The sequence below is a fragment of the Girardinichthys multiradiatus genome, chromosome 1 (genome assembly GCF_021462225.1).
Source record: "Girardinichthys multiradiatus isolate DD_20200921_A chromosome 1, DD_fGirMul_XY1, whole genome shotgun sequence".
NCBI lineage: Eukaryota > Metazoa > Chordata > Actinopteri > Cyprinodontiformes > Goodeidae > Girardinichthys > Girardinichthys multiradiatus.
Genome location: NC_061794.1, coordinates 32,013,943 through 32,038,072, shown reverse-complemented (window position 1 = coordinate 32,038,072; position 24,130 = coordinate 32,013,943). Strand labels below are relative to the sequence as shown.

Here is a 24,130-nt window from a genome sequence, read left to right as displayed (position 1 = left end):
AGAGAAAAGAGCTCGTCATTCATTTTTGTGTTTCTATTACTTTCTTGGGTTCCTGTGTTAGATTGTATTTCCTTGTAGACCTGGTTCTTCCCTGTTTATGTTCTTTAGTTAGTTTCATTGTTGGTTATTTCTGTTCCCTTAAATGTATTGTTTTTCCCCGGGATCCCTTGCTCACCTATGTTATTTAGTCTCGATCCTGCAGTTGTCGTACGCTCTCTCATCAGCTATTCCTGATTCCCTTAGCTCCTGGTATTTATTGGTCCATTCTCCACCCTACCTCAGTATTTATACTCTCCAGTTTCAGTGTTTTCCACCGGTTCCTGCTGTTACTATCTATTCCTGCCTGAATTCCTGCCTGTGTTTTCATGTCTGAATTTGTATATAAGTCACTAGTTTAATTATTGTTAAAAACTTTTCTACTCACCCTGTGGCTCCCATACTCTTGCCTGCACACTGGTCCAGTAAACATCCAGCGTCACATGACATTATTTTGTTTTTCATCTGTTGCCTCTGTTTACTGGTGAATACTTTTCAATATTCACAAAAAGCAAACAAATGCGACTCAATGCACTGAGACTCTGTGTCTTCAATGCACCCATCCAGGCATTAATTATCTGTTTAGAATAATTGCTGTATGCCTTCCAATACTCTCTGCCCTGTTAACCTGTTCTCTACTCTGAAAACTCGCATCGGGATTCTTGCTGGTCCATACTAGTGTGTTCCTTGCTGGTGAGATTAATTTTTGACACTGAGCAAGCAGACTGTTGATGAAGCCTTCCAATGAATTTCTCTGTGGTGTTTTGCTGTTTCTATTCAAGCATTAAGAACATGATAAAATGATGAAACATGATGTTTGCATTCAAACCTCAAACACACACAGCTAAAGAGTGAGGAGTAGAACAAGCTTTGCTCAGACCTACAGGGGTTGGACAATGAAACTGAAACACCTGTAATTTTAGTGTGGGAGGTTTCATGGCTAAATTGGACCAGCCTGGTAGCCAGTCTTCATTGATTGCACATTGCACCAGTAAGAGCAGAGTGTGAAGGTTCAATTAGCAGGGTAAGAGCACAGTTGTGCTCAAAATATTGAAATGCACACAACATTATGGGTGACATACCAGAGTTCAAAAGAGGACAAATTGTTGGTGCACGTCTTGCTGGCGCATCTGTGACCAAGACAGCAAGTCTTTGTGATGTATCAAGAGCCACGGTATCCAGGGTAATGTCAGCATACCACCAAGAAGGATGAACCACATCCAACAGGATTAACTGTGGACGCAAGAGGAAGCTGTCTGAAAGGGATGTTCGGGTGCTAACCCGGATTGTATCCAAAAAACATAAAACCACGGCTGCCCAAATCACGGCAGAATTAAATGTGCACCTCAACTCTCCTGTTTCCACCAAAACTGTCCTTCGGGAGCTCCACAGGGTCAATGTACACGGCCGGGCTGCTATAGCCAAACCTTTGGTCACTCATGCCAATGCCAAATGTCGGTTTCAATGGTGCAAGGAGCGCAAATCTTGGGCTGTGGACAATGTGAAACATGTATTGTTCTCTGATGAGTCCACCTTTACTGTTTTCCCCACATCCCGGAGAGTTACGGTGTGGAGAAGCCCCAAAGAAGCGTACCACCCAGACTGTTGCATGCCCAGAGTGAAGCATGGGGGTGGATCAGTGATGGTTTGGGCTGCCATATCATGCCATTCCCTTGGCCCAATACTTGTGCTAGATGGGCACTGCCAAGAACCATTCTTGAGGACCATGTGCATCCAATGGTTCAAACATTGTATCCTGAAGGCGGTGCCATGTATCAGGATGACAATGCACCAATACACACAGCAAGACTGGTGAAAGATTGGTTTGATGAACATGAAAGTGAAGTTGAACATCTCCCATGGCCTGCACAGTCACCGGATCTAAATATTATTGAGCCAATTTGGGGTGTTTTGGAGGAGCGAGTCAGGAAACGTTTTCCTCCACCAGTATCACGTAGTGACCTGGCCACTATCCTGCAAGAAGAATGGCTTAAAATCCCTCTGACCACTGTGCAGGACTTGTATATGTCATTCCCGAGATGAATTGACGCTGTATTGGCCGCAAAAGGAGGCCCTACACCATACTAATAAATTATTGTGGTCAAAAACTGTTATGATTCCGGCCCGTCTGCCTGCTCTGTCTTTATGTAATCGGCTAATCTGCTTCACCTGTCTGCTGCTGCACTGGAGTGCAATCAATCATGCCATGCACCTGTTTTTCTGCAGTTATATTCAGCCCTCAGACAGGTAGACAGTGCCAGATTTTCGAAAACCTACCAGTTAGTAGATGTCCAGCATTCCTTCCTGCCTGACCACGTTTTTGACCACTTTTTGCATCTTGGATTTCCCTGCCTTGCCTGACCCTCATTGGATGTCTCTTGCCTCTGGATTACGACCTTGTTTCTGCCTCTCGACCAAAGCCTCCTGCCTCACCCCTGGATTTGTCTGCCTGAGTCTGCCTCCCTGGTTTCACCCAGTTACTGCCCCCCTTGACTACCGAGCCTTGGATCTTTCCCCCTGTCGGCAATCCGACTTCTGGCTGCGGCGTTTTCTGCACCGATCCTCCCGGTCTGGAGACTGCCAGGACCACACCCCAAAGGAGCCTATTCTGATTCCTCCGTCCTACACGGACTCTGTTAAGTGATCCCGGGTACCCGGCTGGTGGAGTCCTGAGTATTTGTGCGCTGCTCCTGAATAAATCGTTTAACTTTTATTCTGTTTCTGGCTGAAATTCTGGGTCCTCCGTCCTGAACGTCACAAAAACCACGTGTTTCAGTTTCATTGTCCAACCCCTGTATATCAGCTCATGCTTCAAGAAGCAACTCACTGAAAATATTTCAGCTAAAGGATATAACAACACTTGTTAGAGTTAAGGGTGTCCTAACTTTTTTCTCAGTTAGGATACACATTATTGTTTACATCTTTTGTTTAATGAATAAAACAATGTTAGTTTTTTGTGTTAACTGTAATGTAAACTTTCTTTAAATAAAAAAAAAGATTACACATCATTTATTAAATATAGAACATTTCCTTTAAAAGAACTGAATATTTAATTTGGCGTGCTTATTTTTTTATTGGACTTTTTTATTGGACTTATTGGACTTTCACCGCGCTTAATTTTACTGAAAGAGATGCTAAAAACCTCACAGACACTTGTGGGAATTTCACGATGATATAACAATAGGAAAAGTGAGGAAAATGCATGTTTTCCCAAAATCGAGCATCGGTGGTTTTAACGGTTTAAAACTAAGCACATGAGTTGCTTCTCATGTGTAATGCTAATTTGTTATTGTATTTCTCCCACTTCTCTGCCTTCTCTGCCTATCACCTGATAAGCCCTTAAAGTCTTTGAGTCAGTCTGGACACATGAGTGCTCCAGGTAAAGATGCATTTGTCACATCACTGGGTGAAAGCCATTTACTTTGAATGGACAAATATTTCTTTGCACTTAGCTGCTTTCCATGTCTTTTGTCTGTTTGTTTCCTGACTCTTCTAAGTGCATTTAAGTAATGAAAATTATTTATAATGAGTTTGGAAATGCTTCCCTGATAAGAGTACTTATAAAATGAAGTCACTGTTTTAACTTAAACAAAGCTTGTGAGACATTTAAAAATCTAGGCAACAACGTTTTATGACAAATAGCTGTTATAATAAGAGTTTTATTTAAAATTTGTTATTACAACTTAGCAACTTGTCATATCAATCTACTGACGAGTACAAAATTAGTCATTTTGTTTGTTACTGGGGGTATGTGTTTTCAACATACAGTAAAATCTTCTCTCAGTGCTTCCAGCCACATTCCTTACAAGATCTGATTAAATTTCAATCTGTGTCCCCTTCAAAAACGCAGCTCACAGCTCTGCTGGCATTTACCTCATGGACTAAAATAAAGTCAGAAAATGAGCAGCAAGCCAGATTTTTATGTTAGAATGTGTCTCCTTATATCTGTCGTTGAATAGCTGATGTTATTGCAAAGCATTAATGTGTCATGTTAGGGGGGAGGTTGTTTATGTGAAACAAACAGAAACACACTGAGCCTTAAATTTAAGAAACGTTTTGTTATTAGATTTAAATAACAGTATTATGTCCTTGTTTAACAGTTGATTTGTGCAGGGTGCAAGTAAGAAGCCTTGAGGAAAAGGTGAATAAAGTTAAAGAGGTTCAGATGGGGTACTGTAGGTGAGTTATAGTTTGGTATTTTGAATAAACTTTACTTGTAACAGTGAGGTTATAGACGCTGTGGAAATACCGAGGGTCCTGATGTGGTTAATGTGGTCCTGGATGGAGGACAGGTAAGTATCGGTGGGTATTGTTCCTTGGAAAAGAATGACAGTTTCCTAATGCTGAAAGGTTTTCAAAACTCTTTACAAATGTAATCTGAAAAGCATGCCATGCATTTGAATTCATGACTGAGACATCTGTGACACAATATGATAGCATTTAGGATTTTACATGAACATCCTCCACAATTTAGAAGTACACCAGATTAACAAAGAGAATAATGAGGATCAGTGAAACCTCTTTGGTTGTGTAAGTGTTCTGCTTCTCTGGAATACCTGAAATCTGTATGCATGATAAAAATCAATAAAGTGTTTGACTTGCTGGTTAATATTAACCTCTTGTTTTTCTACTGTTGACTGATGGCATTCCTGAGATCTAGCTGCTCAATAACTGCAGCTCATAAGAACAAAACAGCCCTAGTCATACAATACTCAATGTTTTATTTTAGTTGATCCATGAATCATCTCTTCAGAGAGGCCTTTAAGTACCACTCAGTGGAGTGTTACTTATAGCAAAGAGGTTCAGTAACTGCATTCCTCTCTTAAATTAAATCTGTAATGGATGACAGGAAAACGTATATGCCTTAAAAGGTAGATGAATTTATTGAATTATCTGCCACATTACATTCTTGTTTTTTTCTTGTCGCAGAGAAGGTGGAGAAGATTAAAATAATCAAAAATAATCCGTTTTTTTTCTAATATGTTCATTTTATGATGGCAAATTTTGACAGTTTCTTATTTTCATTATAGTCAGGACAGATTAAAATTTATTGTTGACTGATAATTAATTATCAGCTGTTTTCTGGCAATTTTGAATAAGAATCTGATAAATAAAAAGACATCCTGTGTGCATGTGCAGAGAGCTTTGATGTTTTAAATTGTATCATTTTAAAAACAAACGTTTGATTAGAATAACATTTTCTTCTGAATGTAAAACATTTTTGTGTTGTAAGTCCCAAACTGGAATTTGGGTTGTTTTACATTTTCCTTTTATGTTTTTCTTTCTTTAAACTTGTTCCAACATCAGTGTTACAGATATCCTGTGTGGGTCAAGTTAATATGAAGAAATAAAGGCCCAAGCTGCAATAATCAGGCGTTCAAATAGTCACATTTGATCAATGAACCACAGATCTCTATATAATATTTAACTTTTATAGATAAAGCCAATTTTTAGGTAATTGTTTGCAGGCTTCTGTCTTGGATACAGAGTACATCATTGTCCTACATTAGTGTGACGTTTACCACCCTGCAGCCATTGCTTTTGCCCAGCGAAAATGTCATGTAACGAGTCAGGCAACAAAGCCCACTTTGCAGCACAGAACAAATAAGAAAGTGCCGTGCTTTTTGAAATAAGTCCAAAAATAGATACAGAGACAAAATTAACCTAATAAATAGCTGACTTTAAAAAAAATAAGATTAAACTTAGTCACTTTGAGAGAAATTGTTTCTGTATGAGAAGCAGGAGGTGTGAAAGGAGTGGAATTACACTGAAAGTTCTCTGTTTTAAACACTGAAGTGAAATGGGATGGAAAGGTTTATTTCATGTGCTGTTATCCAGGTCACTGCTCTCACAGTGGTAGAGTGCCAGTTACTGTACTTTATCTGAACTGGCAGGAAACGCACACAGATCCTGTTTTCCTTTGCAGTGGCATGTGTTTCTCACCTGATCCCTCCTGGCTCTGTCCAGACAACACAGATCCGTTAGTTGCACTGCTCTGGATAATTCAATTGTATATATTACTTGCCAAAGGGAAGAGATTTTTTTGTCCACAATTAAATTGGACTGGTCAGAAAAACACATCTAATTGACCTTTAAATGTGAACTTCAATTCAAGGCTGTATGCCTTCAGGGAAAAATGCTTATAAATTATACTCATAACATAAGATTGTTAAAACTCATATAAATGTATGTATCTAAAACCAAAACATTAAGTGTAATTTTTAACTAACAACTAAAATATGAAATTGACTTGTTCAGTATAGCTATTTTCAAAGGAACTTTTGCAAAAGGCACCCCTTGCATCTTATCAGCTGTTAAAACCAATTACTCATACTTTAATTTCACTACCCTAAACTGCTTTAACTCTCTTTATTCCTGATTAAGCCGTAACTCAATTTCCTGCTTACAGGTGGTCCAAAATCCTGCTGCAAGGCTGTTCATCAGGGATCGGCTCTTATGCATCTTCTGCTTCCATTTAAATTTATAAGACAATATTATGGTGAAGTTCAGACATGTCAGCTGCAAAATGGTCCAGCTAAATTAATCATAGTAGTCCTTAAATATGTGAATGTTAATCAGTGAATAGCAAACTTTTTTATTTGTTTGATTAAAAAAAGGGTTTAGATTAAATGGACAGTACAGAGCAAATGAGCAAAAGAGCAAAAAATGATTGTCTTGACAGATGCACAGTATTTTGATGATTTGAAATGATTTGAGTGAAAAAAAGTTTTTACATAAGTCATATAAACATGTAAATGAAGCAATCACAATTTACAATTTGCACACAATTTGGATAGAATTATTATGTTCATTAAAAGGTCCTTATTTATAAGTGGGATTATAGATTTGTACACATTAACGTTAACTAAAATTATTGTCTTTAAGGATAATTTATGTAGTTTAAAACAAATGAGTCATATATATGCTTCTTTATTCCAGTAATTGTCTTTTTATATTTCTATTTGAGTTATTTTTTAGGAATCTTGAATACAGTTGATCATAACAAGTTTAAAATATAACACCTTGACTACTAGGAACAGAACAGAACTATTCTGCATTGTATTTCTTAAAGCCAAAATGTTTATGAGGCACAAAAGGAGGGGCTTGATCAGGGCACTGTTTATGCAAGTACTACCGCTGTCTGTCATTTAGAAATTGGAAAGTTGAAATCTTATAACTGTAGATAAGAAAGCCTTAGTACTAAGCCCCATGTAAAATAATATACTATATTCTCAAACGTATTGAGTCCCACCACCAAATCAAGGAATTCCTGTGTTACAATCACTTCAGTGGCTGCAGCTGTATAAAGTTTAGTGTGGAGAACAGTGACTGGCCTGCTCATTGTGCTGTCCTCTACCTTCTTGAACACCTTTGGGATGAATTAGAATGGAGGCTGCAATTCTGGTTTTCTCATCTAACTATGAATACACTTCTAAACCTTGTGGAAGATGTTTACTGAATAGTTAACGTTGTTATTAGTAGTAATATGTCTAGGTGCATTCTGATGAGAACTAAAACTAAAACAGCAATTCAAAATATGAACCTACAGTACTTTTTAATTCCAAATGTATTAAATGTTTAATGTTGAAGATCTGCACTTTCACACTTCCCAGTAGGTCTTTGTCAACAGCTAAATCTGTGAGCAGGCTTACTGTATCCAGTTCAGGTTATAATGTCTAAAATAAAAGTATTTTTCAGAATTTTAAAAACCCAAACATTTATCAGCTAGAATTCCAACTTTTGTGTGACAGCCCTCTGAATCTAATCTTTCCCGGATGAAAAGTAATTATTGTTTATGACCCACTTTATGTCAGTGGTAGACTAAATGGGCGGGTTTGGAGTTTGCACCTTTAACAACCTCCATAAAGCAGCAGCACTGCGCGCACAGAAAGAGACTCACCGTGTGCGCGTTTTCATGTTTTCCGGGTAAGGACAAAAGGCTGTCAGGGGTCCCTGAGGATTAGACGCACGGATCGCAGTAATCCGCCTTGAAACGAGAGCTGGCCAGCGGGCGGGGAGGAGCTCCGGCGACCGGCAGGTTTGGGGTTGGCTTGGGCTTTTCCTCGTGGAGAGCGTGACGCATGCGCCTAAATCCTCTGTTTCTCCATCCCAGTGGCACAGAAGGAACGTGAAGCGTTACCTGCTTAAAGGCGCCGCTGGCTCACAGTTTGGAGATAACCTAGTGCTTTTCCTTTTTTCCCATATAAAAAAAGTTTATAAAGGATATTAAACATTGTCTTGTTAAAGGAAAGAGGCGGAACTGGGATATTAATCTTCGGGGAGGGATTAGATCCAATTACGAGGAATAAGACCGTGTGCTGCTCTTAAAGATGCGGAAACACCAGCTGTCGAAGTCTCGGTTTTGATCCATACAGGATGTGTGCGTGAACGAGAAGCAGCATGCCAAGGCTCTAAAGTAAACATGTTCCAAATTGGAATTAAACGACATGAAGTTTTTTTGCGTGAGATAAACTCAGTGCTATGAATCGACCCATTCTTTCTCAATTTCTCGGAATTTACGGGTTTTCTTTGGAGATTAACCACCATGTCAAAAGTCATTCAGAAGAAGAACCACTGGATCACAAAAGTGAACGAGTGCGCGGTCATCAGGGACGCGAGTGGAGAGCTGAACGTGGAGCTGCACGGTGGAGCGGAGAATGGAGAGTTTGCATATATCGGCCAGATTAGACAGGATGCTGTAGTTTATCAGGACGGGAAACTGTCAGAGGGAGAACTGCTGCTAGAAGTTGAGGCGCTGTCAGTGTCTGGATTACCCCTTTATGACATTTACACTGTGATCAACTGCTGCAAAGGACCTGTCAGGCTAAAAACTGTTCGTCAAGGTAAGTCCTGACGTAAAATCACCTACATGTGTCCAGGGGCGCCTCCTGAAAGTTTTAAAGGGGAGACCACCAATAATAGTGGCACACTAAAACCAAACGCCAAATAGAAAAGTTTTATTTTAGGTCTGTTGCTTGAAAAGAAAAGAAAAAATAAGTCTTTACATCAGTCTTTTTAAGAACTTATATTATACATTTTTACAACTTTTCTTTTTTGGTGATGTTCTACGGTTTTCATGACCATAATTGAGAAACATATGATAAAAAAAACCAAACACAAAATTGTGCCAGGAATAATGCTTTAGGTTTATGATGACATTATGTGTGGAACGCTGATCTTTGGCATCATTGCATAACACAATGCCCACTAAAGATGACAGTAATAAAAGTCTGCAACTCTTAAAGTTTTTGAGGAGAAGATTTTAAAGGTGATTTATCTAGTGAGTTGGAAAAAAATGTGAAGAAATGTAGCTTGGAGACCTAATAAACCAGCACCATATGGAGGAATTTAAAAGCGCTCTGTGGTGAGCCTGGCATACCTATAAATCATCAAGGAGCAAGTGACCGCTTGTGAGGAAAACTATAATTTGGGGCACTACAATTCTGGGAGCATTTTGACATTTTTAGGCCTTGTTTACACAACAGTGATCCTTAAAAATTAGATTTTTTTCCTGTTTCTGTTAAAGCATCTACACAATAATGTTTTAATTGCAATCTCTGTTCACATGCAACAGTAGGGATGTGAAAATGGTGTATATCCCCTGCTATACCACTTTGTTTTAAAACTCAACATGCACAGACACTTCCTGCTCACTTTTTTCTGCAAAACCAGTGCTTGCTAATCAGTCCGGGTTTGACTGTACTACAATAATGTTGCTGTCAAAACGTTTTTCAGAGGACATTGTCTGACATGTCACTAAAACTCTATCAGTCCTAATACAGTTAGTTTAAATTGACAGTCACTTGAAGCTAATGCTACAGACATAGTAGATGGAAGGGAAGGTAAATGCTGATATACAATCGGATTGCAGCTGCAGCCAAACACTGACCTGTTTTAGTTGCTTTTAGTTTATTTACTAATTTACTTGTAAATAATCATTCTCTTGCTTCTGTGCAATTTATAGTCAGTCAGTCAGTCAGTCAGTCAGTCATTTTCTGTACCGCTTCTTCCAGAGTGGGTCGTGGAGAAGCTGGTCCTATCTCCAGCAGTCTATGGGCGGGAGGTGGGGTACACCCTGGACAGGTCGCCAGTCCATCACAGGGCAATGTATAGTTTTATGTCTAATTGAATTGCACCTCATACAGTTATTGGCCTGCCTGGCCTCCTTGATGATAGAACTGCGTGCCTCTTTTGCAAATCTTAGGCTCTCACACATTATAGCTCAGAAATTCACAGGGAAGGTATTTTGGTTGTATTGTAAGCATATAGCACTGCATTATAATTTACAAATTGTTTATAATGTGAGTGAAGCAGAGGAGTGCTACTGCTGCAGCTGATCCCTCCACATCAGCCTGGAGTGAATAAGCTTTGACATGAAGCTGCTCTGACAGTCATCCTGCCATCATTTCCTAAACATTGCTAAAGCCACAGTGGGTCAGACTTAAAGGGTTACACATTAGACCACTTACTGCATTATTAAAAGCAATGATTGTGTCCAAACAATTTACTGCGGTGATTTGTGATTTAAGCCAGACCCTGGGTTTCATGAAACTTTCTCTGCCTTAGTGGCTGACAACACATTACAGCCCTTGTTTTCAAACAGTTTGTGTCGTTTGGAAAAAATCTAACTTTCTGATGTTGCATGCAATTTGAAATATTAGTTTTAGAGACATCTTCAAATATAGCTTTTGTTTGATGACCTGTTCAGAGCTTGTTTTATGTTAACTGTGAGAGTCAGCAGCCCTTCTTCCAACTCACGTGGGCTACATAATGTGAGGGTATACTGTTGCCCATTGCAGCAAGGCACAGCTGACTGGGAGTAGTAGTTATTGTGCAGTTCCTGCCAGTGTATTGAGGTAGCTTGACCCATTGCTTACAGCCTGATGCATGTGCATCTGGCTGTTAGACGCTCGGGGAGAAAAACAAAGCCTATCTAGTGGTTCATGTGTTTCTTTCACTAGCAAAAAGTGCACTTTTAGTAAAACACAGATGGGTAAGGAACTGTGGGTTTCCATTGCATGATTTTACAAAACATTTTACAGTTGTTAAAAAGCACTCTGAAGAAAACGACCACTAAATTTGCTTTGTGTTTCTGGGTTAATTAGATCACAAAAGGGACAACGATTAGGCTGATCATTTGTTGTTAGCAAACATGAGATTTTTGAAAGATGTCGACAGATTCTGAAGCATTTGAGTTGCATTTCAGTTGCAAGGGCTTCAGCGTGTTTGAACCGGAGTCTGACTCCAGTGACACTCAAGCCAGAATGAATTCCCTCTGGATGTTAATGTCATGACCTGTCACACTGTTTTGTGTTATTTTGTTAGTTCTGTATGCTAAGTGGATTCCTGTGTATTGTTATGATTTAGTTATTTTGATCTATTGTTGCTCCACTTTTTCTCTGTTCCCTTGCTTCCATTCTCTGCTCATTCTGCATCCATTTGGCCAAATTTCCCTCAGCTCCTCTATTTGTTTCCCACACATAGCTGTAGCACACACCTTTTCCTTGTCTGAGTGGAGCTGAACAATTTTAGAAAAATATGACATTGCAATATTATTGTTGAATAGTGTGATATAAATTTAGATTGTTTAATACTTCCCCACCACTCTTCTTGGATGTTATGATTTTACCTATATCAGGTGTGGGCATAAAGGGTGGAGGAAGTCCATCCGATTGGGCAAATATATTATTTGCAAGCAGTTTTATTGCATAGCACCTGAAATATACACTGTCTGGCCAAAACAAAGTCGCCACCAAAAAAAAAAAAAAGAGTCTGACCGCTACGCAAAGCCTTCTCCAGCACATCCTAAAGATTCTCAATGCACTCTGTGGTGGCCAATCCATGTGTGAGAATGATGTCTTATGCTCCCTGAACCACTCTTTCACAATTCGAGCCCAATGAATCCTGGCATTGTCATCTTGGAATATGCCCGTGCCATCAAGGAAGAAAAAAATCTATTGATGGAATAACCTGGTCATTCAGTATATTCAGGTGATCAGCTGACCTTATTCTTTGAACACATACTGTTGTTGAACACAGACTTGACCAACTGCAGCAACCCCAGATCATAGCACTGTCCCCACAGGTTTGTACAGTAGGCACTAGGCATGATGGGTGCATCACTTCACCTGCCTCTCTTCTTACCCTGATGCGCCCATCACTCTGGAACAGAGTAAATCTGGACTCATCAGACCATATGACCTTCTTCCATTGCTCCAGAGTCCAATCTTTATGCTCCCTAGCAAATTGAAGCCTTTTTTTCCGGTTAGCCTCACTGATTAGTCGTTTTCTTAAGGCTACACAGCTGTTCAATCGCAGTACCATGAGTTCCCTTCGCATTGTGCGTGTGGAAATGCTCTTACTTACACTATTAAACATAACCCAGAGTTCTACTGTTGTTTTTCTTCGATTCGATTTCACCAAACGATTAAGTGTTTGCTGATCATGATCATTCAGGATTTTTCAGGATTTCTTCCTCGAAGACGATGGGTCCCCACTATCCTTCCAGTTTTTAATAATGCGTTGGACAGTTCTTAACCCAGTTTTGGAAGTTTCTGCAATCTCCTTAGATGTTTTCTCTTCTATATGCTTGGCAGTGATTTGACCCTTCTGAAATGGACTGACATCTTTTCCACGACGTTGATGTGACTTTTGACATGGTTGTTTAAGAAATGAGAAGCAACTCATTGCATCATTTGGTGTTAAATAACTTGTTGCCAGCTGAAACCTAACCGTCCATGCAGTAATTATCCAATGGGAGGCTCGTACCTATTTGCTTAGTTAAATCCAGGTGGCGACTTTTTTTTTGGCCAGGCAGTGTATGTTAGCCTACCAAAACATTAATTTGCAACAGTGATATTGCAGACCTGGATATTGCGATTAGGACTGCGTTTTGATATATTGTGCAGCTCCACGTTTCAGCAATCACTCCTCCTCAGTATTCAGCCTCTGTTCACTCCACTTGTTACTTGTCCTCTCAGTTCTGTAAGTTTGTCTTTCTTTGGTTAATTCATTAAAATCTGTCTGTCAACCAAACAATCATGACAGTTAAAGCAAAAACGTTTAGTGACACTTTAAACTTTAACTGTTTATATCCCCGATTTGAACATTTCCTTCTCATTCAGTTCTGTCTGTCCAGCAGTTATTTTCATAATGTTTTGCGGGAAAAGATGCTGCAATTCTGCAGAAATCTTTGTGGCTTAAAAACGTCTTAATGAAGGACATTAACCTTTTCATACGTTTTTATTCAAGTTTGGTCAAAAGGATTTTGACAAATCTGTGATCATGATTAATAACAGTCCAACTTTTTTAATGTAGAATACAAATAAACATAATTTGAAAGAATTGGAATTTGATTGAAACGTGCAAGTTAATGGGAACAAATTAAGAAAAACACAAATGGATATACTAAAAATTACTCTGATTAATTACCTTATGCATCATATGCCTGGGAGTGGAAATTTATTTTTCAGAGCGCAGATTTTATCTTGACTAAATCGAAAGTTCACAACAAGGTAGCAAAAGAAATAGAAAACCAACAAAGGCTTTATGTTTTATCGATGATGAACTTTATTTATAGGGTGTTTGATTAATTATTTGCTAAAAGGTCTGTCTAACAGCTTTGAATGTAAGCTTAAGGTTACTTTTTCTCTTTACCAATATTGTATTTCTGGTGCTGGTTTCGGTGGACATTCCAATTGAGTTTCTCACTGGTGCCTTTGTTATATTTGATAAGGCAAGCAGTGCCTCCTGTTTATAGGAAATCATTAACCATGTTGTATAACTGTTGTTTATAGTCAGTGCAGCATCTTTGCCTTTGTACGTCAGTGTCCACAGAGAATAATTGACCTCTAGAACTGAAGTTTCACCACCTGGTTTCAAAGCTTAGAACTAACACTTTTACATGTTTGCATAAATTGGGTTTTGGTTGTCATTTAACCAAGCTAGCAGCATACGTTTATTTTTGTATCCACTTACAGTTATCTAAATATTCTTTCTTTCTATTGAAAAGTTTACCAAGAAAGCAGCAACGCTCTGAGCAGTTACATAAAGGATATCCTTGTCCATCTGTCATTAGTTTCTTGCATGAGTCAGCAGATTCCCCTTCTCTAATTAAAAAATTAAAGGGGGTTATACTTTGACTATCTGAGCGGCTCACAAGACCTCCTTTGTGCTTGGCAATTTGTGAGGCTCCCATGCACAACTAGGAAGGGTTTAGCTGTCCCAGACCAGATGACAGGTTGGTGAGACTGATGTGATCGCTATCTGTTCCAATTCCAAACAGCTGTGGATCATGTTACATGGGGCTGCACCACCTGACTGCTGTAGGTGAAAATGGTATGAATGTGTGCAAGTAGGCCGCTTGGTGTTATGGTGCCCCACAGGTGTGTTCCTCTCATTGATCAATGCAGACTAGATAGAATAGTGCAGACTTGTAGTCTTGACTTTAAGGTTTTACATTGTGTTATGTATTTGTCGTTTGACCATGTGTTCAGATTGGTTGGATATTTGAGACTTTTTAGAATACACATAGAAAAAACAAATCTGTATAATGTTGACTCTAGCCATTTAAAGACTGTTGTAGCCACCTCAGTGTTACTCTGGTTTGTGATTTCATCTTGAAGCATTCTGTTCAGGACTCCTTACCTTTTTTATTCTCAAACTAAATGCTTTGAATATGGGATATGTCTTATTAAGAAAAATAAATCACTAAATTACTCTTATTGCTCACTTCAAAGATTTCATGATGCACAAGTAGTTTCTGATGTTTGATATATGAATTTGTGAATTATCTGTTTTCTTTTCTGTCATTAGGACTCTTGGTTGTAAGAACGGGCCGCTATGAGATTCTCGTTGTACTCGTACTCGTCATACTCGTCGTCTTCCGCTTATCAGGCCTTACCAGGGAGGCTGAGGAGTGTGATCCCCCTGTAGTCGGAACACACCCTCCGGTCACCCTTCTTTTGAAGGGGGACCACCACCCCAGTCTGCCAGTCCAGAGGCACTGTCCCTGACCGCCACGCAATGTTGAAGAGGCGTGTCAACCATGACAGCCCCACAACATCATCAACATCAACAAAAAATATATATTAGAAAAACAGCTAAATTTAGTAGCATTTTTCTAATGTTTGTAATGCAAATTACCTTACTATTTAAGATTAACACAAGTATATCAAGCTGATCTTAGCTGGTGATTATGCTGTGGGACTGTTTGGAATACTGGTCGACTTCAATGTTTTAAAGTGCCAACTAATGAGGCAATGGACCGTTTAATCTTGGACATCATGTTATTGTCTCAGCCAGAACACCGATGCCCTGTTGACTGAATCAGATAATCATCCCACTTTATGTATGTTTCCAGAGAGCTCAAATTGTGTATCATTAATTTGTGTCCTACATTTCCCTTATGATGACCCTAAGAACTTGACATTGAATGCACACTGTAGCGCTCAGCTGTGACAGCACAGAGTGGTTAAATAACTGCCTTTATGAAAGCTACTACTGTTTCAGTAGCTCACCCATTAACAAAATGACTAAATTAGTGTCCAAATTACAATACCCCACTTGCCTTATGGTGTGAACCATACCATGCACTTGCCACTCTGCTCTCAATATTTTTGCTTCATGTCATTCCTTTATTTCTTAAAAACATCAAAATAAAAAAATATGTATTTCAATAGTGAACTTTGAATACAGGACATATTTTCCTTTCTTTCTTGTTGTCAATAGACTGCTGTCCTATTGAATCAAATATTTTCATTGTACTGACACAAGCCAAATGCATGTGAGGATTATTATGAGGTGCAATTGTCAGGTTAAAGTCCGAAGAGGGAGTATTATGAAACATGTTGACTCTCTTCTTTGTAAAGGCCATTAAATCAGTTTAATTCGAAACGTTTGTCTCAGTGGATTTTATCGAGGTATAAAGGTTGTGCGGCAGGTAGCCTTCCCTGGTTTATACCTATGTAGCTAAACACTGCATTCTTTTGATTCTGAGTTGTGTCTGTTTCTTTTTCTCCCAGATGCCATAATTTTCTTCGTCTCATCATCTTGCTTACTCCTTGGAGAGTGGTTTGTGAAGTGATTCTGAGCAGTAAAGTTTAATAATTCAAGATTTCAAGTGTGTAAGCATTTATCCTGCTTAGGGTAACACAAAGTGCACACCTACCTTGGGGTCGCTAATAGCTGACCCTACACTTCATCCTTAGTGTAAGCAGCAGTATTATGCAGTTTGGGTCTTTATTCACTCTGGCACTTCACATAGTTTTTTCAAAATCTTAACATGTCGGCACATTTAAAACACACTAACATGGGTTTAAATGTGAAAAAAACTGCTTTGCATTTTGTGAAACATCTAGCCCTTTGATGTGTATAAAATCTGTCTGTTTTTACTTCTTTTTACAGAGATGGCGACTAAAATTTCAGACTTGGACTCAATTTGCACTTTAGCCGCAAAAACCAAGAATTAGGACATGAATTATCATCGAGCTCTAAAGCCTCTAGACTTGATTTAGACTCACTGTTTCGGACTTGAGTCTCATTAACAATCTTTATTTCATAGATTCAGGAGTGAAAGCAAGTTGTATGTGTTGTGCAACAAAAGGGTTGGATTGGCCATGAATAACTATTAAGCACCAAAGGCATTTATTAACAGTTTGTAATTTTGATCAAAGTCAGATAGCGAAACAACTTTAGACTTCAGACTGTCAGATATTGTTTTATAAATACCTGCCTCATGAGGTGCAGTATTATAGAACAAAAGATGGAGGGACGTGAAGTGGGACGTGGAATGTCACCTCGCTTGGGGGAAAGGAGCCTGAGCTTGTGCGGGAGGTCGAGAGATATCAACTAGAAATAGTTGGGCTCGCCTCCACGCATAGCGTGGGCTCTTTAACCCATCTCTTCTACTCGGGGCCCACGGGGAGAGGTGGCAGACTGGGGTGGGTTTGCTTGTTGCCCCCCAGCTCAACCGTCTCGTGTTGGGGTTTACTCCAGTGGATGAGAGGGTCGCATCCCTGCGCCTTCGGGTTGGGGACAGGCTTCTGACTGTCGTTTCGGCCTATGGGCCGAGCGCTAGTGCAGAGTACCCGGCCTTCTTGGCGTCCCTGTCGGGAGTGCTGGATAGTCCCCCTCCCGGGGACTCCATTATTCTGCTGGGGGACTTCAACGCCCACATGGGAAACGACAGTGACACCTGGAGAGGCATGATCAGGAGGAATGGCCTCCCCGATCTGAATCTGAGTGGTGTTTTGTTATTGGACTTCTGTGCTAGTCACGGATTGTCCATAATGAACACCATGTTCAAACATAAGGGTGTCCATCAGTGCACTTGGCACCAGGACACCCTAGGCAGGAGGTCAATGATCGACTTTGTTGTCGTATCATCAGACCTTCGGCCGCATGTTTTGGACATTCGGGAGTAGAGAGGGGCTGAGCTGTCCACTGATCACCACTTGGTGGTGAGTTGGATCCGCTGAAGGAGGAAAAGCCGCACAGACTTGGCAGGCCCGAGCGCATAGTGAGGGTCTGCTGGGAACGTCTGGTGGAACCCTCGGCCAGGGATGTATTCAACTCCCACCTCCGGGAGAGCTTTGACCAGATTCCGGGGGATGTTGGAGACATAGAGTCCGAGTGGACCATGTTCTCCGCATCTATTGTCAATGCTGCTGCCCGTAGCTGCGGCCATAAGGTCTGCGGTGCCTGTCGTGGCAGCTATCCCCGAACCCGGTGGTGGACACCGACAGTAAGGAATGCTGTCAAGCTGAAGAAGGAGTCCTATTGGCTGTGGCTGGTGGACTCCTGAGGTGGCTGACGGGTACCGTGAGGCCAAGCGTGCCACGGCCCGGGCTGTGGCATAGGCAAAAACTCGGGCCTGGAAGTTTGGTGAGACTATGGAGAAGGACTACCAGTTGGCCTCGAAGCGATTCTGGCAAACAGTCCAGCGGCTCAGGAGGGGGAAGCAGTGCTTCGCCAACACTGTTTACAGTGGGGGTGGGAGGCTGCTGACCTTGACTGGGGACATTATCGGGCGGTGGAAGGAGTATTTCGAGAATCTCCTCAATCCTGCCATCACGCATTCCCTGGTGGAAACAGAGGCTGGGGACTCTGGGTTAGACTCTTTCATCACCCAGGCAAGTCACCGAGGTGGTTAAAAAGCTCCGCGGAGGCAGGGCTTTGGGGGTGGATGAGATCCGCCCTGAGTACCTCAAGTCTCTGGATGTTGTGGGGCTGTTATGGTTGACACGCCTCTTCAACATTGTGTGGCGGTCGGGGGCCGTGCCTCTGAACTGGCAGCCTGGGGTGGTGGTCCCCCTTCATAAGAAGGGTGACCGGAGGGTGTGTTCCAACTACAGGGGGATCACACTTTTCACCCTCCCCGGTAAGGCCTACGCCAGGGTATTGGAGAGGAGAGTCCGGCCGATAGTCGAACCTTGGCTTCAGGAGGAGCAGTGTGGATTTAGTCCCGGCCGTGGAACACTGGACCAGCTCTATTCTCTCTACAGGGTACTCAAGGGTTCATGGGAGTTTGCCCAATTGGTCCACATGTGTTTTGTGGACCTGGAGAAAGCATTTGACTGTGTCCCTCATGCCCTGTGGGGGGTGCTCCAGGAGTATGGAATTGGGGGCCCTTTATTAGGGGCCATCCGGTCTCTGTGCAAGTGGAGCAGGAGTTTGGTCCGCATTGCCGGCACCAAGTCGGACCTGTTCCCCGTGCATGTTGGACTCCGGCAGGGCTGCCCTTTGTCACCGGTCCTTTGCATAACTTTTATGGACAGGATTTCTAGGCGTAGCCAACGGCCAGAGGGGGTCTGGTTTGGGGACCAGAGGATTTTGTCACTTCTTTTTGCAGATGACGTGGTTCTGCTGGCTCCCTCTAGTCAAGACCTACAGCATGCGCTGGGGCGGTTCGCAGCCGAGTGTGAAGCGGCTGGGATGAAGATCAGCTCCTCCAAGTCCGAGGCCATGATTCTCGACCGGAAATAGGTGGCTTGTCTTTTTCAGGTTGCAGGGGAGTTCCTGCCTCAAGTGGAGGAGTTTAAGTATCTCGGGGTCTTGTTTACGAGTGAGGGGAGAATGGAGCGGGAGATCAGCAGACGGATCGGTGCGGCTGCCGCAGTAATGGGGGCACTGTGCTCGTCCGTTGTGGTGAAGAGAGAGCTGAGCTGAAAAGCAAAGCTCTCGATTTACCAGTTGGTCTACGTTCCTACTCTCACCTATGGCTATGAACTTTGGGTCATGACCGAAAGAACGAGATATCGCATACAAGCAGCTGAAATGAGCTTCCTCCGTAGGGTGGCTGGGCACTCCCTTAGAGATAGGGTGAGGAGCTCGGCCATCCGGGAGGGGCTCGGAGTAGAGCCGCTGCTCCTCCACATCGAGAGGAGCCAGTTGAGGTGGCTCGGGCATCTATACCGGATGCCTCCTGGACGCCTTCCTTGGGAGGTGTTCCAGGACACGCTGGAGGGACTATGTCTCTCGGCTGGCCAGGGAACGCCTTGGGCTCCCCCCGGAGGAGCTGGAGGAGATGTCTCTGCTGAGTCTGCTGCCCCAGTGACCCGGTCCCGGATAAAGCGGAAGACGACGAGTACAAGTACAAGTAAGATGGAGGGAAGTTGTGCGTTGGCATTTTCAAACTTCAAGCCCTACACACATATACAGTATAAATATAAACGTCTCTCCAAAATACAATAATTTATTAACATAATACTTCAAGTTAAAATACTTTAATCAAGGAACTCTTTAACTTGGCTAAAGTAAACATGAAAAGAATAAAGGAAACTAATACTATGGAGAAAAAATTGTAAAAAGGAACAAATTACAATAAAACTGAAACCAATAATCAATAAACAAATACAGTGATATCACAGTTCAGTGTGGATATGTATGTTTAAGAACCATAGTTTGTTTTGACAAACCGGAATGAGGTCAAAATAGCTCTGAAAGCTAACAGAGAACAGCAGTTGCTAGGTGTTCAAACAAGCAGTTCACAATGCAAAGCACAAGGGAATATAAAACACTATTTAAAAAAAAATTTTTTTTCAAATATTGTTTGCTGAATTAGAAATCAGTAACATTTTGGAAAGTTGATCTTTAATGTTGTGTTAACTAGCCATCACAGTGTCTAATTGAATGGAGTGATGAACTACCAACATGGCTGCAATAAGCATTCATTGACTATCAAGAAGGTGAACAAATAAAGACATCACAGCCGTTCCAGCTGTGAAATCCCTTTTTCCTCGGAGCGGTCATGAAAATAGGTTAATGCTGTGCATTCTGGGATTCATAGTTTTTACCAGTCTCTTTTCTGTTTGTAGTTCAGTCCTTGTTCCCTCCCAATTGCTAGACCCAACAATGTTTTTTTTTGTCTTTACAAACAGCTTTCCCCACAATATCCAAAATAGGTGAAACTGAGATCAAGGTAATACACCCTGAATGTTTATTTAGCTGTCTGATTTACAGAGTGTCCGGCTAATGAATACGGTTTATATTTGCTTAGACAGGCAACACATTTCTTGTTTAGCTTTTTGTTGCTAAGCTGTGATACAGAGCAACTTTTATAAATACCTTATGCAGGAATGGAACTCTGAAGACTAATATTCAACAAACCCATTCTATGTGAAACATGAAACATTCTGAAGAGACAAGTAAAATAAATTTGGATGCAGTGTTTCTATTTGGGGAAAAAAAAAATGGAAGTGCAGCTTTTGAGGTCTTTTTAACTTCTTCATGTGTAATATTTTGGTGTTAATGGACTATCTACAATGCTTGCTGTTCACAGAAGAATTTTGTTTAGTGGACAAAAATAGTCCCAAACTTCCTAATTTCATACATCTGGAGAACATTTTGGCTTATTACAGACCTTCTCTCACACACATTAACCATAATTCTATTTTTAGTTCGTTCTTTTGTTGTGGTTTTCAGTAACTTAATTCCCCCCTGCTTGTCATGCAAAACCTCTGTCATCAGCCTCACAAGCTGTAGGAAATAATTTTCCGAAGTCATTTTGAATCCTCATCAGACTAATGTTCTTTATGCTCGTCATTATGTGAGCATGGATGTGTTATATATCTGGATAAAAGGTTAGCATAAGGATTTCTTATCTCTCCCCATACCCTCTGCTCTTAGCTTGTCAATCTTGAGATTTATAAGGTTACTCGTAAGCTCTTGAGTGGCTGACCCGACCTGGCAGGATTTAACAGTATATAAAATGTTTTATGCACCATCATCAAGTGATATCCTGATACTAATATTTGCCCTGCTGTTTAATCTGAAAGCATGCTTCTTACTGTATGTACAACATTCAGATGTTACCACTCAGCTTCAGCCAGTGTGTGATCATTGGTAATGTGGCGCAACGGTGGCAAGTACTACAGAAAAGCCACTTTACTTTAACTTATCCCTTGTTGTCCTTACACAGCACACCACTCATGGGCTGTTAAAAGTGTATGAGGTTATGAAGACTTTCTATTGGCAGGACATAGGTTGTTAATTTTTAATGAGTTACCGGGCTGTTGCTACAATGCTGCAAGAGATTAATTCGCTCAGACTGTAAAAGCCTCTAATGTCTACATCTCTCTGGCAGGATCACGGCTTACTTTATGGAAACAACAGAGCAGGGAAGCAGAGGATGGAGAGAAACTCTAGCGTGAGGAGGGAGCACTGTAATAAATAAACATAATGTTGGAAATGAAATGTAGGGGCATGATGTGAGCTGACATGAAGTTCTTTTTTTCTGGAACATCCTTAGAGAACTCTGTTAGTCATATCTGCCCCAGTACACAAAGTCCAGACTCTTGTTTGGTTTAGTAAACACTAATAAACTTACAGCTACACAGCGGGACATTAAATAAATTCTAGTCAACTACTGCTCCTTAATATGGCAAAAAATGGAAAAAGGTGTCTTATTCCATCTTGACTCTTTTCATATAATGTAGCAGTAATTTATTCGTAATCTATTTTTGTTGTTGTAAAGCAAAAGTTTGCCAATATTGTTGCAAGGTAAAATATTGTTTAATGAGTTTAATTATTTTGGTTATTTAGATTATTGATGAAATTACACAGCTTCTATTTTTGTTTTCCTCTAATAAAAAAATAAAAAAAAGTGTTGTCTTTGTGAGTTTTAGTTAACTATAATTACCCTGGGGCACAACCTCCCTCCTTGCATCTAGCTTTTGTAATCTGGTCCTTTTCAAATGCTTGCCCATTTTTCCTGTTTCTAACACAGCAGCTCTGAGAACTATTGACTTGCTGCCTAATATATCCCACTCATTAACAATTACCAAGATAAAGAGATTATCTGTGCAGTTCACTTCAGCTGTCATATTGTTATGCCTTATCAGTGTACCTTTACTTAATAAAATCACTGCTCTCAGTAAAATCCATCTTAAAATTGTATTCAGTGTTTTATTGAGTTTTGCTTTTAATGGGTATAATAATTGTGATATGAGAGAATGAAATATTGAGAGTTATTAACCATAAATATGAAATCTCATACCAAAGGAACATAAAATAGACTAGTTTTGTGAGGATTAAATTCAATTCAGTTTATTTATATAGAGCCAATTCACAACACATGTCATCTCAAGGCACTTCACAAAAGTCAGGTACATACATTCCAATTAGTCCTAACCATTGAACATTGCAGTCAGATTCAGTTATTTATTCAAATTGGATAAAAAGTTTTTCTATCTAAGGAAACCCAGCAGATTGCATCGAGTCAGAGATTTGTAGTATTCACTCCTCCTGGATGAGCCTGTAGAGACAGTGGAGAGTCCCTGGCATTGACTTTGCAGCAATCCCTCATACTGAGCATGCATGCAGCGACAGTGGAGAGGAAAAATTCCCTTTTAACAGGAAGAAACCTCCAGCAGAACCAGGCTCAGTGTGAGCGCCATCTGCCACGACCGACTGGGGGTTTGAGAGAACAGAGCAGAGACGCACAAAGAACAAAGAAGCACTGATCCAGGAGTACTTTCTATGGGAAGGAAAAGTAAATGTTAGTGGATGTAGCTCCTTCAGTCGTTTCACCTAGAAAGAAAGAACAGATCAACTCTGAGCCAGTTTTCAAGGTTAGAGTCTGAAAGAGAGCACATACAGTTAGTTACAGTAAAAGCTCAGTCAATTGCTATATCTAGGAGAGAGAAAGGGTTAAACACTGAAAGACAGGGCTAAGTGGATCATCTGTAGAAGGTGAGCATTAAGTTGTTGCCAGCAGAAGCTTGGACAATTCCCCTCTCCAGAAAGGTGTCTCAGGTAGATACAAAGTCAGGCCAGGTGTAGCTTCTAGGAAGAGAAAAGAGAGATAACATAAAGTTAAAAACTGAAATAACAGCAAATAATGCAAAATTGGAGAGTAGTGTGATAATGTAGCAAAGAAGGTGAAAGTGGTCATTATGTCCTCCAGCAGCCTAAGCCTATAGCAGCATAACTACAGAGATAGTTTCAGTTTATGTATTTATATAACGCTTATTTACAACAGGGTGTGTTTGCACCTCAACCATAACTGAGCCGGTTTAGGCTAAATCTGACTCCCCCTTACTCCATCTAACAGGGAAGGAGGAAGGCGGAGGTAAAAAATAAGGAAGATAACCTAAGCTACTTTAACTTTAAGCTTTATCAAAAAGGAAAGTTTTAAACCTAGCCTTAAAAGTAGACAGGGTGTCTGCCTCACGGACCAAAACCGGGAGCTGGTTCCACAGGAGAGGAGCTCGATAACTAAAGGATCTGCCTCCCATTCTACTTCTAGAGACTCTAGGAACCACCAGTAAACCTGTAGTATGAGAACGAAGTGCTCTGTTAGGAACATATGGACCAATCAGATCTCTGATGTATGATGGAGCTAGATCATTAAGGGCTTTATATGTGAGGAGGAGAATTTTAAATTATATTCTGGATTTAACAGGGAGCCAAGGAGGAGTAAAAATCAAATCAAATCAAATAAACTGGCAAGCAAACTGCCATACAAAAATACCTTAGCAAAATTTGTGACAGTAGATGGAAAGGAGAGCTTAGTATCATTCCCCCCCGTTCGTTACAGTTTTTGGTTAACTCTCCGTCAAAAAGTAAAAGGTTTTTTACAGCATCTAAACATATA

General features: G+C 40.7%; 2 protein-coding genes across 14 annotated transcripts in view; one reads left to right on the top strand and one right to left on the bottom strand.

The window, feature by feature from the left end:
- Positions 1–8,061, bottom strand: part of ren (renin) — a 54,563-nt gene extending 46,502 nt beyond the window's left edge. Inside the window, exon 1 of the mRNA XM_047354576.1 lies at positions 7,937–8,061. Within this exon, the coding sequence (XP_047210532.1) occupies positions 7,937–7,953 (17 nt within the window). The 5' untranslated portion in view covers positions 7,954–8,061. The remainder of the gene's footprint in view (positions 1–7,936) is intronic.
- A 177-nt stretch (positions 8,062–8,238) lies between these two features.
- LOC124860210 (membrane-associated guanylate kinase, WW and PDZ domain-containing protein 1-like) overlaps positions 8,239–24,130 on the top strand; it is a 142,594-nt gene continuing 126,702 nt past the window's right edge. For 10 of the 13 annotated variants that reach the window (XM_047353963.1, XM_047353884.1, XM_047353809.1 and 7 more), the window contains exon 1: positions 8,264–8,879. In XM_047353963.1, the coding sequence (XP_047209919.1) occupies positions 8,582–8,879 (298 nt within the window). In that variant the 5' untranslated portion in view covers positions 8,264–8,581. Of the gene's footprint in view, positions 8,880–24,130 lie in introns of all 13 variants that reach the window. The other 3 variants (XM_047354123.1, XM_047354199.1, XM_047354354.1) reach the window with 3 other exon arrangements.